This window comes from Lupinus angustifolius, chromosome LG06, assembly GCF_001865875.1.
Source record: "Lupinus angustifolius cultivar Tanjil chromosome LG06, LupAngTanjil_v1.0, whole genome shotgun sequence".
Classification (NCBI taxonomy): domain Eukaryota; kingdom Viridiplantae; phylum Streptophyta; class Magnoliopsida; order Fabales; family Fabaceae; genus Lupinus; species Lupinus angustifolius.
In genome coordinates this window covers 1,967,484-1,982,229 of record NC_032014.1, presented here as the reverse complement: position 1 = coordinate 1,982,229, position 14,746 = coordinate 1,967,484, and the positions used below count along the sequence as shown (strand labels likewise).

Here is a 14,746-nt window from a genome sequence, read left to right as displayed (position 1 = left end):
TATCTGTTCGCTTTTCGGATGCTAATGGTTCTTTTTGGTCAAAAATTCTCCATTTGTGACTCATTGTACCTTTTATTTGATTTGTGAGAATTGGAAAGTAACAAGTAACTGTCTTTTAATCTTGGGGTGCAGAACATATTGGTGGAGGTGACTATCTGTTCGCTTTTCGGATGCTAATGGTTCTTTTTCGTCGAGAATTCTCCTTTTGATGTCCAATACTCATGTTATTCTTTCAACTTTACACTATGTTCTATTAAAACTTGTTGGTTGAAATCAATGATTTTAGATTTATTGGTAGTATTATGTATCTTTTCTGTTATTAATATATATATTTGCTTTATGATTGCATATAATGATTTTTCTCCATGAAAACAGTTTGTAGTGAATGTGATAACTAGTACTTGAAATATTTAACAGATGATGTGGGCTCTAGAATATGATCCGGACTTGTTCAATATATATGAAGATTCTGAGGGTGAAAAATCTGAGGAATCTAAAGGAAGATTAAAATCAATACGTCATTACGGGATGTTCGAGAGAGAAAACATGAAAAATGGAGCAAAGAATGGTGAAGAAGCTCCTCTTCCCATATTTGTTTTCCTTGTTGCTAGTGTGTTGAAAGAAAAAAGTGCAATACTGCTTCAGCAAGCGCGAGGCCTAGATGACGTTGTCAAGGTTAGTCATGTGACCTTTCAAGTTTAAGTAACTTATTGCTTGCTTTCATATTTCTTTTCATTTTCCCCTTCTCTTTCATATGTAGTTTTATATTTTGTTTATAAATGTAATTTGTAAATGATGCAGGCCAAGAAACCCTAGCACCAAGTATAGCCCATGATCTATTTTTTATCCCTGGAACAAGAAATGTGTTACTTCCTGCATGGTGGTCCTATGTTTGGACACAGTACTGGAGTTCAACATAAAATTTGAATTAGATGTTACAAAAATTGAAAATGGCTCTAAGTTCATACAATCTCTAAGGCTAGTTTCTTCTGTTAAAAGAAAAATGGATTGGCTATAATATGTCACTACATACTTGATATATAAAAAAATCATGGCAATTACATCCAATAGGATTTAAATGAACTAGCGAGTATTGCCATTGCAACTTATCTTTTGCATCACGTAGAAATATAACTTGCTCTGTTAACATGAGTGGTGTGAAGAGAAAATAGGGAATATTGATGAATATTGAAATACAATGGAAATATGAAAGAAAACAATATGAGCACGAAGGCTTACTCGAGTCTTGATTATCATCTCCCGATTCATCAAGTCTTCGCATGAGCTCTACAAAATCTGGTTGTTTCATATACTTATATGCAGAAATTCATGTGAGTTATTCATGAAGTCAAGCTCAAAATCATATGTAAACGTGATACAACATAGATTATTAGATTATTTTTACTAATCTATTATGATACAGACTTGTTCAATTGCATTAGATTATGAATTATCAGAACTTTGCTCACTCTCGTCACTGTCTCAATAATGTCATTTTTGTCCTAAATTCATTAACAAATAATCAATTATGTTGGTTGGTAATGTTTTTTTGTTTGGTTTAATCCTAATTTATATATATTTTTTTTTGTTTTTGTCTTCATCATCTTGCTATAATAAATAGCAAGTTTTTAGAGGCTAAAAAATAAATAATATTTATAGAGATACTAAAATTTATTTCTTTCATAACTTCATGTATTAAATTATTTTATTTGGGTTCTGAAGAAACTTTATGATCGGGTTCCTTATATGTTGTATGACTTTATGAAAATTTATAATTTAATCCATGTATATATTTTTCTTATTTTACTAATCTATCTTTTTCACACGAAAAAGGTATAACTGTATTATACGATCCTCTTTACTCTATGTTGCATAAACATCCACATATAATCTTGTGACATTTCTTTCTTCAAACTGTTTAGGCTCGTCAAAGCAGTGGTGAAATCAAAGCGTGTGGGAAGCTTCAAGTCGGCATGTTCTTATCCAATGTTCCTTCGAAGGTACTTCACTTTTGTTTTGTTTTAAAATTCAATTTATTTTATATATAAGGTTTCATCAGAATTTTTAAATATAGCATTATATTATTTTTATTGTTTTGACAGGATGTAGAATTATGTTATATTAGATAATAGACAAAACAGTAACAATTAAAAATTAATAATGTGCATGTTAAAAAGGTGGGATTGCAAACGGGCCCATATGACATTAAATATTAGGCCCAATTTTATGCGTTGCGTAACTTTTACGTTTGGATGTTGGTTATATACTCTATATAAAGACAACTATGTTGTTCGATGTAAACACAATTACAATTGATGTGTAGAATAGAGAGAGATCGAATTCCATTTCTTTACGTCCTTTCTCATTTTCACATTACTCTCGATTGAATTTCTTAAGCTGCTCATCATAATCGGTTCCAAAACACTAAACTTTTCATTAGGCAATTATTTTCATTTATGGCGGTATTGGTAATTTCCTCAAACTACGATGTTGTTCGAAGGTTTTTCTTTTTTGTGGGTTTAGTTAATTATGTTGTTTAACTTGGTTTTTGCAATGGTTCAAAGTCTGGAGAGATAGAAAGAAATTGAGACCCTCTGTTAGCCGCATCGCTCTTTTCTCTGTCGAGTTTTTTAGGTCTTTGAACTTCTTTTCAGGTGGTGTCTTCATGGAACTAACAAACTGTCCCGAAACCCTAAAAATAAATTTGATTTCTTTGTGTCTTTTCCGACCTTTTATCACTGACACATCTTCATTTCTTTCTCTCCATCTTCAATCTGGAATTTTTATAATTGATTATTTTTGAAATGTATGGAACATGGTTGGATAAAGAGATAGAATTTGATTTCATTGTGACCTGCCTTATCAATGGATAGAGAGATATAATTTGATTTCGCTGTGCCTTTTCCGACCCTTTATCAATGGCACACCTCTCTTGATTTTCATCATTGAATTTCTTTATAGTTGATGCAAGGAAAATGGTGTATTTTTTGAGATTTCATTTGTGGCGGTACCGGTATTTTTCTAATCTTGATCTTGATTTCATGAGATTTCATTCAAGAGTATTTGATCTTGATGAAGTAAACTTTTAATTGGCTTTACAAACCCAAGAGTTTGAATTGGTCAGCGAAAATTGTATAGTGCTTGGAAGAAGATGAATTCAAGTTGCCTATAATTTCTAAATTTGAATGAGATCCTAATTTTTTGGATGTGGTTCTATATGAAATTTCAATATGAATTTTGAATTCTTTATTCATAAGTAATATGAGGATGCTGGAAAAATAAGATTGAGGTGTTGGTTTCTTAAATTCAATTGCATTATGAATATTTTTATTCATTTGTAATTTCGGATGGTATGCTTGGGGTCACAATGTCCCTTGGTAGGTCATGATGGTATTCACAATATGAAAGCAGATGGTACAAATTTGGCATGTCCCTAAATGGTTCATTATTTATCTAAAATACTACATCGTATATTTGAAATCCCACATAGTTTCTTGAAATTTCATATAGAGCCACATCCAAAAAATTAGGATCTCATTCAAATTTAGAAATTATAGGCAACTTGAATTCATCTTCTTCCAAGCACCGTACAATTTTCGCTGACCAATTCAAACTCTTGGGTTTGTAAAGCCAATTAAAAGTTCAGTTCATCAAGATCAAATACTCTTGAATGAAATCTCAAGAAATCAAGATCAAGATTAAAAAAATACAGGTACCGCCACAAATGAAATCTCAAGAAATACACCATTTTCCTTGCATCAACTATAAAGTAATTCAAAGATTGAAAATCAAGAGAGTTGTGTTATTGATAAATGGTCAGAATTTATTTTTAGGATCTTGGGACAGTTTGTTAGTTCCATGAAGACACCTCTTGTAAAGAACTTCAAAGAGTGAAAACCAAAGAGAGATGCGGCTAACAAAGGGTCTCAATTTCTTTCTATCTCTCCAGATTTTGAACCATTGCAAAAAACCAAGTTAAACAACGTCATTAACTAAACCAACAACCGAAAAAAACAAAAACCTTCGAACAACATCATACTTTGAGGAAACTACCATTATGGTCATAAATGAAAAGAATTGCCTCATGAAAAGTTGTGTTTTGGAACTGATTATGATGAGCAACTTAATAAAGAAGGCATTTTCCTAAATTCAATCGAGGGTGATGTGAAAATGAGAAAGGGCAAAAAGAAATGAAATTCAATCTCTCTCTATTCTACACATCAATTGTAAATTTCCCAACCAGGAAACATGAAACATCTACCTCTCTTAATATTCTAAATCATTATACAGAAAGAAAAGAATTTAAAGGAAGAAAAGAAATCAAATTCTCTCTCTTTCTTTCAATTTCCATATTCCTCTACAAAATTTAGTATCTGTTTTGTTTACATAAAACAACATAGCTGTCTTTATACAGAGTATGTGACCAACATCCAAACGTAAAAGTTACGCATCCATAAAATTGGGCCTAAGATTTAATGCCATATAGGCCCGTTTACAATTCACACCTTTTTGTTTATTATCTAATATTCTACATCCTATCAAAACAATAAAAAATATAATACTATATTTACAATGTAGTACCCACTAAAATAAATTGAAATTCTATGGCCAATTTTGATGAAACCTTATATATAAAATAAATTGAATTTAAAAGCAAAACAAAAGTAAAGTACCTTTAAAGGAACATTAGAAAAGAACAAGTTAAGTTTGAAGCATCCCTTCAAATGGTGTTAGTATCAAACTGAATTACATCTTTTGTTAAATCTATAATCAAGTAGAAGCATCATATATAACCTCAAACTCATCCATAATAAGTGTAGTATCAACATAGGAGGAACCACACGATTATGGTGAAAGAAATGTCACAAGATTATATGTGGATATTTATGCAACATGGAGTGAAGAGAACCTATTATACATTTATACCATTTTTTGTATGGAAGAGATAGATTAATAAAGTAAGAGAAATGTGTACATGGATTAAATTATAATTTTTCATAAGGTCATATAACATACAAGGAACTTGATCATAAATTTTCTCCGGATATGAAAGAAATGAAATTTAGTATCTCTATAAATTTGTTTATTTTTTTTAGCCTCTAAAAACTTGCTATTTATGGCAAGATGAAGACAAAAAAAAAATATAAATATAGATTGGAGGGAGAAGGCAACAGCGAGAAAGAGGGAGAAGGAAACAACACTGAAAATGGTGAGAAAGCTTCCAAGTCTAATAAAAAGAGTGTAATAGCTATGATAATTGAAAATGAAAAGCGAATAACATAGTGACAATGATGATTAAATATGAGTAGGGATGATAAAAAACTCGTACCGCGGTTAAAACCCGTACGAGCACGGGTACGGGTCACAAACGAGTACCCACAAGTATTATAAACGGGTTTTTTTAAATATTCATAGTACATACGGATAGGTACGAGTATTATGGTACCTATACCGCAAGTACCCATACCGCAGGTACCCATTATTTATATGATTAATATACTATATTTAATTAAAATAAAAAATACATTATTCTACCATTTATTACACAATGTACATTTTTTCCTTTTACTGTTTGGTGGTGAAATACCCTACAAATATTATTACATGTGTAGAAACACACATGTTTTATAAAGAAAATATATATTTTTTTGTTAAAGAAATGAGAACAGAAAATCACACAAATAGAAAACACTAATAAATTTAGCATTTTTGCCAAATATTCAATCAAAATGTACAAAAATAATTACGTTTTATCTTATTTGAAACACAATAGAAGTAAAAATTTATTTATAATAGAGGAAACTCGCAGGTACCCAAAAATACCCGCGAATACCGCACACGGATACCCGTATAGGTACGGGTGGATATGAGTATTACTCTCCTGTTTTGAAAGGGGTAGCTACTATCGGTGTCTATTGACATCCCTAGGAATGAGAGGTGGATGACATAAGGACAATAATAATCGAAAATGAAAGGTGGTTAACACAATGACAATATATAATTTTTTCTCTAATAAAAAGGTACAATTATCTTAATTATTTATGCATTATTGTAGCTGATACCTGTATTTGTAATTTGGGAAATAATATAAGCTTTTCAAGAAATATGGATGAAATAATCAAGAATCCGACAATCTTTCATGAATATAATCCTACAAAGATTGCGAAAATTAATGCGCTCCAATTTTATATTCAGGATCTCAACCTTGTTAAGGAATCTATCACATTTCTCAATAAAATGCTAGACGTGTATTTTCTTGCATCATCACCATCTTGATCAGGTTCGTAAAACATAAACATAAATTATTAATGCGTCTGTGTTGAGGTTTTGATGTGGGAAGGGAAAAAAGGAATTACGAGAGAAAGGAAATTATAAACAATTGTTAGCATGATCATAGGTATGTATTTGAAAAAGAGAATACGATAAAATCAAACGATTCTATATTCTAATTTTTTGTTAGGTTGGAGCATTGCATGTGTCATGAAGGGAATAAAAGATTGGATCAGATAATTAAGATTTGTGGTCTCAATTTGTCCACTAGAACCATGAGAGGGACTAAACAAACCACTCTACCAAATTTCAGATCATTCAACAATAACGAGAGATCAAGATAACCCACCATTAGTCTAATCAAATGCCACCATCCATTAATTAACATTTACTTGTACTTCTGTCTCCCAATATCTTCTCAACCATTTGTTTTGAGTTGCAAATGTAAAATATTTTGTGTGATTATAAATTTGTTTAAGTGATTTAACTTTTCAAATTATTTGAGTTTTTTGCCATAAAGATCAATATTATGGAGGGGTCGTTTTCTGTTGTACATGAAAAAGAGAGAGCATGGTAAAACAAAACCAAGAAGCGTGGTCGTTTTCGTCATGCACTCAACGAAGGCGTTTGTATTTGGCAAAGGGAGCAACAAAGTGGAGCCTGTCAGATGGGCGTGCATTAGATTACATATATATTCAGAAAAGGTGAAGGCCTCATGGTCATACTCATGGTTATGGACTAATAAACTTTAAGATACTTAATGCAGGTTATTATTCACTTTAACATAAGTTCAAACAAGAGAGTAGAAAATCACGGTTTTTACCTAACTAAATGAGTTCTCATGCCACTCACTATCATTTGAAAAGGTAAATAAATAAATGAATAATATAAGAGAAGAGAATGGAATGAAAAAATTAGATAAAACTATTTTTTTTTAAGATCATTCTTTGTCAATATCAACTAATGTTGCCCATTCATTGTTTGGTCTAGTGAATGGTAAAAACACATTAGATGATTGTAAGTTTGTATACATTTGAGAGATTTCTTTAGAACCAACTATTGTTTCCATCCATGCATAATGAGATATTCTGTCCACTTTTCTTATGTCATATTGTGTCTCAATTTAATGAGAAATTGTCATCTACTTAAAAAGAAAAATCACAAAATTATAAAATAAATTTTTTATGCTATTTGATGTATTTGATTGACTTAGTACATAAGAACGTGATTAGAATGTGATTTAGGGAGAGAGAACCTGATTGACATTGACGTACAGATATATATTATGAGTCAGCTCTCCTAAAATCACTGAATTAGACTCATTTTCATGTACTAGATTGGTTTGTACGAATCAACAAATTATTCTTTTTTTTTTTTTGTTTTTAATAAAAATGTTATTTTTTATTTTAACCTTCTCAGTACCTTTACTCATTTTACTATAACATTGTTTTCCTCTAAGTGTCCACAATAATGGATAAAAAATAAAATTATCTAAAGATAACAATCCTCATAAGGGAATATCTAGTGAGTACATTATTGTGAATGGTTTTGTAGTGTTTGTAGTATAATCTAAGGGGGTGGAAAAAGGTTATGTGATTATACTGGGGAAGATAAATGTGTGGTGCTAGGGTGCTGATTCAAAAGCTCTGATCAAAGAGAGAGAGAGAGTGGGAACATACTAATATTGGTTGGCTTTTTGTGTTTGTGTAGCTGTGGTATCTGTCAAAAATGAGCAACAACTCATCTTTTTTGAACTTCTTTTTTGGGTTTGGTTTTGCTTGGTGGTTCCTGTGATATGTGAACTGTGAAGCCTTCTCTTTTTCCTTTTTTTGATGATATAGTAAACTGAACTTTGTGCTTCTTCCAACTCCATGTTCTGTTTCTTCTTACTTGCCACACCCATACATTAGTTCATTCATATTTCATATCTCTTCACTCAGCTTAACCCTTCCCTTCTTGTTATCTGCTTCTACTTGTTTTACTCTCCACCCTGCAATCTACTTACGTAGCCAGAAGGAACTTCTAGCTTTGGCAGGTATGTATGAGCATGAACGTGATATCTTTTCATTTGAGTTTGATTTATGTTCCTTCATATGCACTTATTATTTATTCTCTTTGAGCATTACACTTCTGTTCCCATTTCATCATAATTCCCTAACTTTTCGGATAATAGTCCTTATAATTTTTTTTATCACCAATTAAGCTCTTTAGAGATTTTTGAAGTTAAAACAACATCATATTAGTTCTTCTATCAATTTAATTGATGATAGTTTCTTTTGAGGAACTATTGGGTGTCACCATAATATTTATTTGGAGGACTAAATTGATGGTTTCGGTCTGGGAGAAAAGTTTAATGCTTGATTTTCTATAGTTGTTTTTTTTTTGGATTTTGTTTTACCTTTTATATAAGCTGAGCTTGAAAATCTATTGCAGATTTCTCTGTTTCTTAGTTGGCTGAATCCCATCATTGTTGTCCTCGCCCAACTGGGTTGATATCCATGCTACTTTATTGATTTAAATTCTGAGAAAATGTTGTTGTCTTCCACTTATATATTCTTTTAATAAAAGGATCATTTTTTCCCTTCATTAGTAGTGCCAAACGTGTGCAGTGATTTTAGGAGCAAAAACCACACAAAAAATGATGCCTTCTGTCTACTACTTGGGTAGTTTTCTTAACTGATACCGAGGTATGCTGTCTTGTGTTGTTGCAGGTGCTGGGCTCCAAAGCCAGTGAATGAATGAAGAATGTTGATTATGGAATTGGGTTTCTAAAACTTTGTGAAGCAGAAAGGGTTTTGTGTTTTTGTTGTTGGTGTCTAAATCCATTGTGGGGAACAACAAAGAAAGGAAGAAGTAAAGGAAGCAAACATAGAGATTCAGAAACATAATATATATAATAGAAAGTGGTGCGGTGGTGTCAGATTTGAGCAAGTGGGGGTGTCTCTTATACTCTGCCCTTGAGAAATAATATAGTAGTCTGTTTCTGTTGGCAATGTCTCCTAACATGCTCATTTTTGCCGTGCTTTTTGGGCTGTGTTATCAATTTAGTAAGCCACCAATTCTTTGAGTATATCTCTTCCCATTCAAGAATAATAAATTGCAGAGATTACTCATTCTACCTTATCTTACTTGCCTTGGTTTGAGGGAAAGATTCGGTCATACTAAGAACTATACAACACATAATCCTATTTCATCCTTCCTTCTTTCTTTCTTTCTTTCTTTCTTCAACTTTGACTTTACTACCAAGTTACCCACATTCATTCTTTAGTCCAAAGTCTTAGTCAGTGGTTTAGTTTTCTTAGCTGGAGAGGCAGCAAGGTGGGTGGTTGCAGGTGTAGTAGAACCTAGGAATTGGATCTCAATAGGGCCAAGATGAAGTTTATGAAACTTGGATCTAAGCCAGATGCATTTCAAACTGATGGAGATAATATCAGGTATGAGATCAGTTCCCTCTATTCTCTCGAAACCACACAAAATTATTGTCCTTTTTTCTTTTAATCTCCTTTTAGTTCTTGGCCGGAGATATATGATGTGGTTTCTTATTGCTGATTTGTTCTTTTTAGTTCCCTTCCAAATTCAATGGTGAGTTTCTTTGGTTTTGTTTGTTCCTGTTCATATTTCATTGTTCTTGTCTCTTCCATCCACTTTGACCAAACTATTCTAGTTGACTTGACTATTTCCATATCAAATAATTGCAAACTTCATGATTTTTGTCTTGGTGAACTTTTTTCCATATCATTTATTTTGACATTTTTGACATTTATTTGAGCAACACATTGATAAATGATCTTGTTCTCCTAATTGTTCTTCAACCTCTAGCATTAGGAAAACTATAGGGGAAACGTTTAGGAAAGATTTAGATATCAATGTTTTGTCAATGGACATGATTTATTATAAAGGTTATGGCGTCGTTTGATCCACATAGCCACCAACCCCACCAATAGGATCAAGACTTGATTGTTTTTATTGTATTTCATCTGTAATTCGTAGTATTGGCATGCATAATATTATACTGGATTGTAATTGAATTGAAGATAGATATGTTTGAAGTCCTATGTTTTATCAGTTAAGGATATACAACCATCTCTACAATATTTTCCGAACCATTTAGGAACTCATAGTCTCACATGAATAATTGCTTGAACTTAATAGGCAATAGCTAAGCGGCATGTCCTTGACACTTTCTAATTATAAAAGGGGTTCAACCTCCTTCATCCTCATCTTCCAGTCTCCTCAAGTCCAATAAGACCTCCTAGCTGTATCCTGCTGATCATACAAGCATTGATAGCTCAGTGATCGATGTTTAACAAGTTTGTGATTCCCAGTAAACGCTAAAGTGAAAGTTGGATATAGTATCATGAATTGCGTCCTTCGACAATTAATTGATGAACCATGGCGTTCCATCTTTCTTTCAAAATTTATCCATAAGAATCTTTTTTATTTATTTATTTTGAGAATGTCTTCTGGCATAGATACAGGAATGAATCTACCTATATAAATATATGCATCTCTATATATGAGGATTTTATATAGATGTAAGTATGTAACTACAAACCATAAGAGAATCTTGAAACTTTCTTCAGTCTTATGATTGAGCAAATGACCCAAGTCTGGGTGCATTGAACTTCAATTTTCAATAAAAACAGTCTTGTGTTGTATCTACCTGAATAGGTTTTAACACAAAAGGTTCTGACCTGAATTTCATCTCTCTAACAGCTCTAGAATCAAACTGGTGGTTTATTCTTAAGCCCTGAACTGTGCCCGTATTTGGTTTTATGTCCTGCACCTCAATCATATTTATGGACGATATTAGGTCTATGTTTACTGTTGTTTCAGTCTAACAAACATGGGCTTTCTTTAATTTGAGATAAAGACAGATGATTTCCACCCTTTTGTAGTTAATGTATGCATGCCAGAAAATCTGCAAAATTTTGTTATATTTCCTATTTGCAGTAGGCTCGATAGATTTCTGTTGGCATTTTATTTTTCTTCTGGATTTGTTTAATTCATTTAAAACTAACATGAACCAACATATATTTGTCCAGGTATGTGGCAACTGAGTTGGCATCTGACGTAGTCGTTAACGTTGGGGATGCAAAATTTTATCTCCATAAGGTAAGATTCTCAAATATAGCTCACATGAGAAAGGAACTGCTAATCTTTTTTTATATTTGTTCTGATAGCTGGAGGTGAACGTGGGGGTATTGGGGTACTGGATAGGATTATCTGTCAGAAAAGTCTTAACAAGAAATCATAATGGCTTTGCCTAATTTTCCATCCAGAATAATCTTTGTAATTATTGTAGGCAATTGGATTGTTATATTTATTCATGTTTGCAACATTAGGTGGTTTAATTACGGACTACATGATCCTTTTTGACTCCTAATCATGATATCGACCTGTTCAATATATGCAGTTTCCTCTTTTATCCAAAAGTGCACGCTTGCAAAAGTTGGTAACAGACACAAATGAGGAGAACAATGATGAAGTCCATATCCATGACATTCCTGGAGGACCTGTTGCTTTCGAAATGTGTGCAAAGTTCTGTTATGGTATGGTTGTCACTCTCAATGCATATAATGTCCTTGCAGCTCGCTGTGCAGCAGAGTATCTTGAGATGTACGAAACGGTTGAGAAAGGAAATCTTGTTTACAAGATTGAAGTTTTCCTCAACTCCAGCATTTTCCGGAGCTGGAAAGATTCAATTATTGTTCTTCAAACTACGAAGTCCCTCCTTCCATGGTCAGAGGAACTGAAGGTGGTGAGCCACTGTCTTGACTCAATAGCTACCAAGGCAACAATGGATACTTCCATGGTGGAGTGGTCATACACATATAACAGGAAAAAGCTCCCATCCGAAAATGGGAATGATCCACACTGGAATGGTGTGAGGAAACAACAGATGGTTCCAAAAGACTGGTGGGTGGAAGATCTTTGTGAACTCCAACTTGATCTCTATAAAAGGGTCCTATCATCAATAATAACTAAAGGAAATGTTTCTGGCCCTGTAATTGGGGAAGCTTTAAGTGCTTATGCATCAAGAAGGTTGCCTGGCTTCAATAAGGGAGTGATCCAGGGCGGCGATATCACCAAGAATAGATTGTTGTTGGAGACCATTGTTCATCTATTGCCTGCAGAGATGGGCAGTGTCTCTTGCAGTTTCTTGCTTAAATTGCTGAGGGTGGCTATTCTGTCGGAATGTGAAGTGTTGGAAAGAACCGAACTGATGAGGAGAATAGGCCAGTGTCTGGAGGATGCTACAGTTGGTGAGACAACAATGTTTGATGTTAATACTGTGCAAAGAGTAGTCGAAGAGTTTGTAGCGCATGAGCAGCATGTGCTGAATGAATCTCTGTTGGAAGAGGAATTGCAGGAGATCAGAAGCCCTAAGATGGTATCTGATCTTTCTAAAAAGATTAAGGTGGCTAAAGTGGTAGATGGGTACCTTGCTGAGATTTCAAGTGATCCCAATTTGCCTCTTTCAGATTTGGTCGATCTAGCAGAATTGGTGTCAAGCTTCCCAAGACCATCTCATGATGGCCTTTATCGTGCCATTGACATGTATTTAAAAGCAAGTTCAATTATCCATATCTGCTCAGTTTTTCTTGTTTCAGCGACTCAACTTTTCCGTATTTTTTCCCTATAAATATTTTAAACATTTGCCCTAAACATATACTTGAGGTTTCAAAATTGGAGAACGCACTGAGAAACTCAATTTTCTTAAGTACATGATGCTGACTTGCTGTGTTTGTCTAGTGATATATTCGAAAGGGGTGCTAAGAATAATGAACTCTCATTAGGTCTTACCTGAAACTGTTTGTTGCAATTTTCATCAATGTAAAATTGTGGACACTGAGTAGTGTGATTATTCATTAATTGATCCAATTATAATAGTTGTCTTTTGATCCTCAAAATTGATTTTGCTTGTTGACTTTGTACTTTATCCATAGTAACCAAATTTCACAGGCTGACGCTACCATGTCATGCAGGAGCATTCTGGAATCAGCAAGAGCGAGAGGAAAAGAATATGTAGGCTGATGGATTGCAGGAAGTTGTCTGTGGAAGCTTGCATGCATGCCGTGCAGAATGAGCGGCTTCCTTTGCGTGTTGTTGTGCAGGTTCTGTTCTTTGAGCAGCTGAGAGCTGCATCATCTGGAGGCAACAATACACCTGATCTTCATGGGTCTATCAGAGCCATGCTTCCGGGTGGATCACATGAAAGCTCAAGGTCAACTACAGAAGAGGAATGGGAAGCTGTGGGAACAGCAGAAGACACACAAGCACTGAAAGGGGAGCTAGCTACACTAAAATTAACAAACGGAGGTCCTCAGGGCAGCGACCAAAACAGCAACGATAGCCGTAAAGGCAATACTGAAAAAGTTGCTGCTGGTAAAACAAAAGGTTTCCACATGTCAAAGAAATTATTCTCCAAGATTTGGTCAAGCAAAGAAAGAGATGGGGAGATTACTAGCTCCGATACGTCCGGAAGTCCTGCTTCTACAGTTGTAGAGGAGACAAAATCCACTCCATCTAGAAGTAGGAGACAGTCAATATCTTAGAACGTGTTTTGCATCCTCGGGATACCATTCGATCGTTGTTTAATCATCCAACTCAGGTAGCATTAGGAGATAGAGCTTACTTGACATTTTACAACTGATTCTTGAGTGGAAATATGAGCAAATATTGCCATAAAGAATGAAGGTGCAAGAAAAAAAACATATTATGTGTTCATTGTGGTTATATCACACCCCTCAGGGTGTATATTCCAATCTGTCATCATAGATGAACTCAAATGGTGACCCAGTTTTGCTGTACTATAATAAGAAAATGAATCTGCATCACATTATCTTAGGCTAGATCCTGATTGAATATTGGAGATTAGTTTGTGACAGGCAAAATTTATATGCAGTATTTAAGGCAAAAGTGTGTTAACTAACTAGAATTAACTGCCAATGTATTTATTAGCTCAACCTTATATCCTTGCTAGTTTTTAAGACTGGCCTGGTGTAGGAGATTTTATCATTCACATATGCCACTTATCCTCTCCCCTGTGTGGTTATTTATGCTCTAATTTGCCAAAATATCAAAGTTATACACCTTATGTAGATTAATTCTTGGTCGATGTTATATCATTGAATGCCAATAAAGATAACAATATTATGTTCATTGTTAAAGTTATTCTTGAATCCTGATTAAAGTTTATTATTTTGGATTGATTTAGACTAAGAATGAGCCTTAATGCAATAGAAATTTGTGATTTGGAGATTATTGATTTGAATTCTAAAAAGACTCTTCCTTCTAAAGATAAGGTTGTGCACATCCATTATTTATAGATAAATTTATTTGGTAGTTTTAGTTTTTTTATTTCGTCAAAGCTATTTTCTACCAGAAAAACAATTTGATTGTGATAGTGATGGCGAAAATTGTAATGGTGGCAATTCTAGTGGATAGAAGGTGATGTGGCTACAGGAGAAGC

General features: G+C 33.6%; 1 protein-coding gene across 1 annotated transcript; it reads left to right on the top strand.

Annotated features, from left to right (window-relative positions):
* LOC109348806 (BTB/POZ domain-containing protein NPY4-like) lies at positions 8,065-14,124 on the top strand. The gene is made up of 5 exons (XM_019589371.1): positions 8,065-8,305; positions 8,982-9,704; positions 11,316-11,385; positions 11,687-12,841; positions 13,260-14,124. The coding sequence occupies exons 2-5, from the start codon at positions 9,643-9,645 to the stop codon at positions 13,827-13,829; spliced, it is 1,857 nt and encodes a 618-aa protein (XP_019444916.1). The 5' UTR covers positions 8,065-8,305; positions 8,982-9,642; the 3' UTR covers positions 13,830-14,124.

Excerpts from the sequence above, each read along its gene's own strand:
- LOC109348806 (XM_019589371.1), top strand. The coding sequence starts at position 9,643 with ATGAAGTTTATGAAACTTGGATCTAAGCCAGATGCATTTCAAACTGAT. Across the intron at positions 11,386-11,686 it reads CAAAATTTTATCTCCATAAG|TTTCCTCTTTTATCCAAAAG; the intron begins GTAAGATTCTCA and ends CAATATATGCAG. Across the intron at positions 12,842-13,259 it reads CCATTGACATGTATTTAAAA|GAGCATTCTGGAATCAGCAA; the intron begins GCAAGTTCAATT and ends CATGTCATGCAG.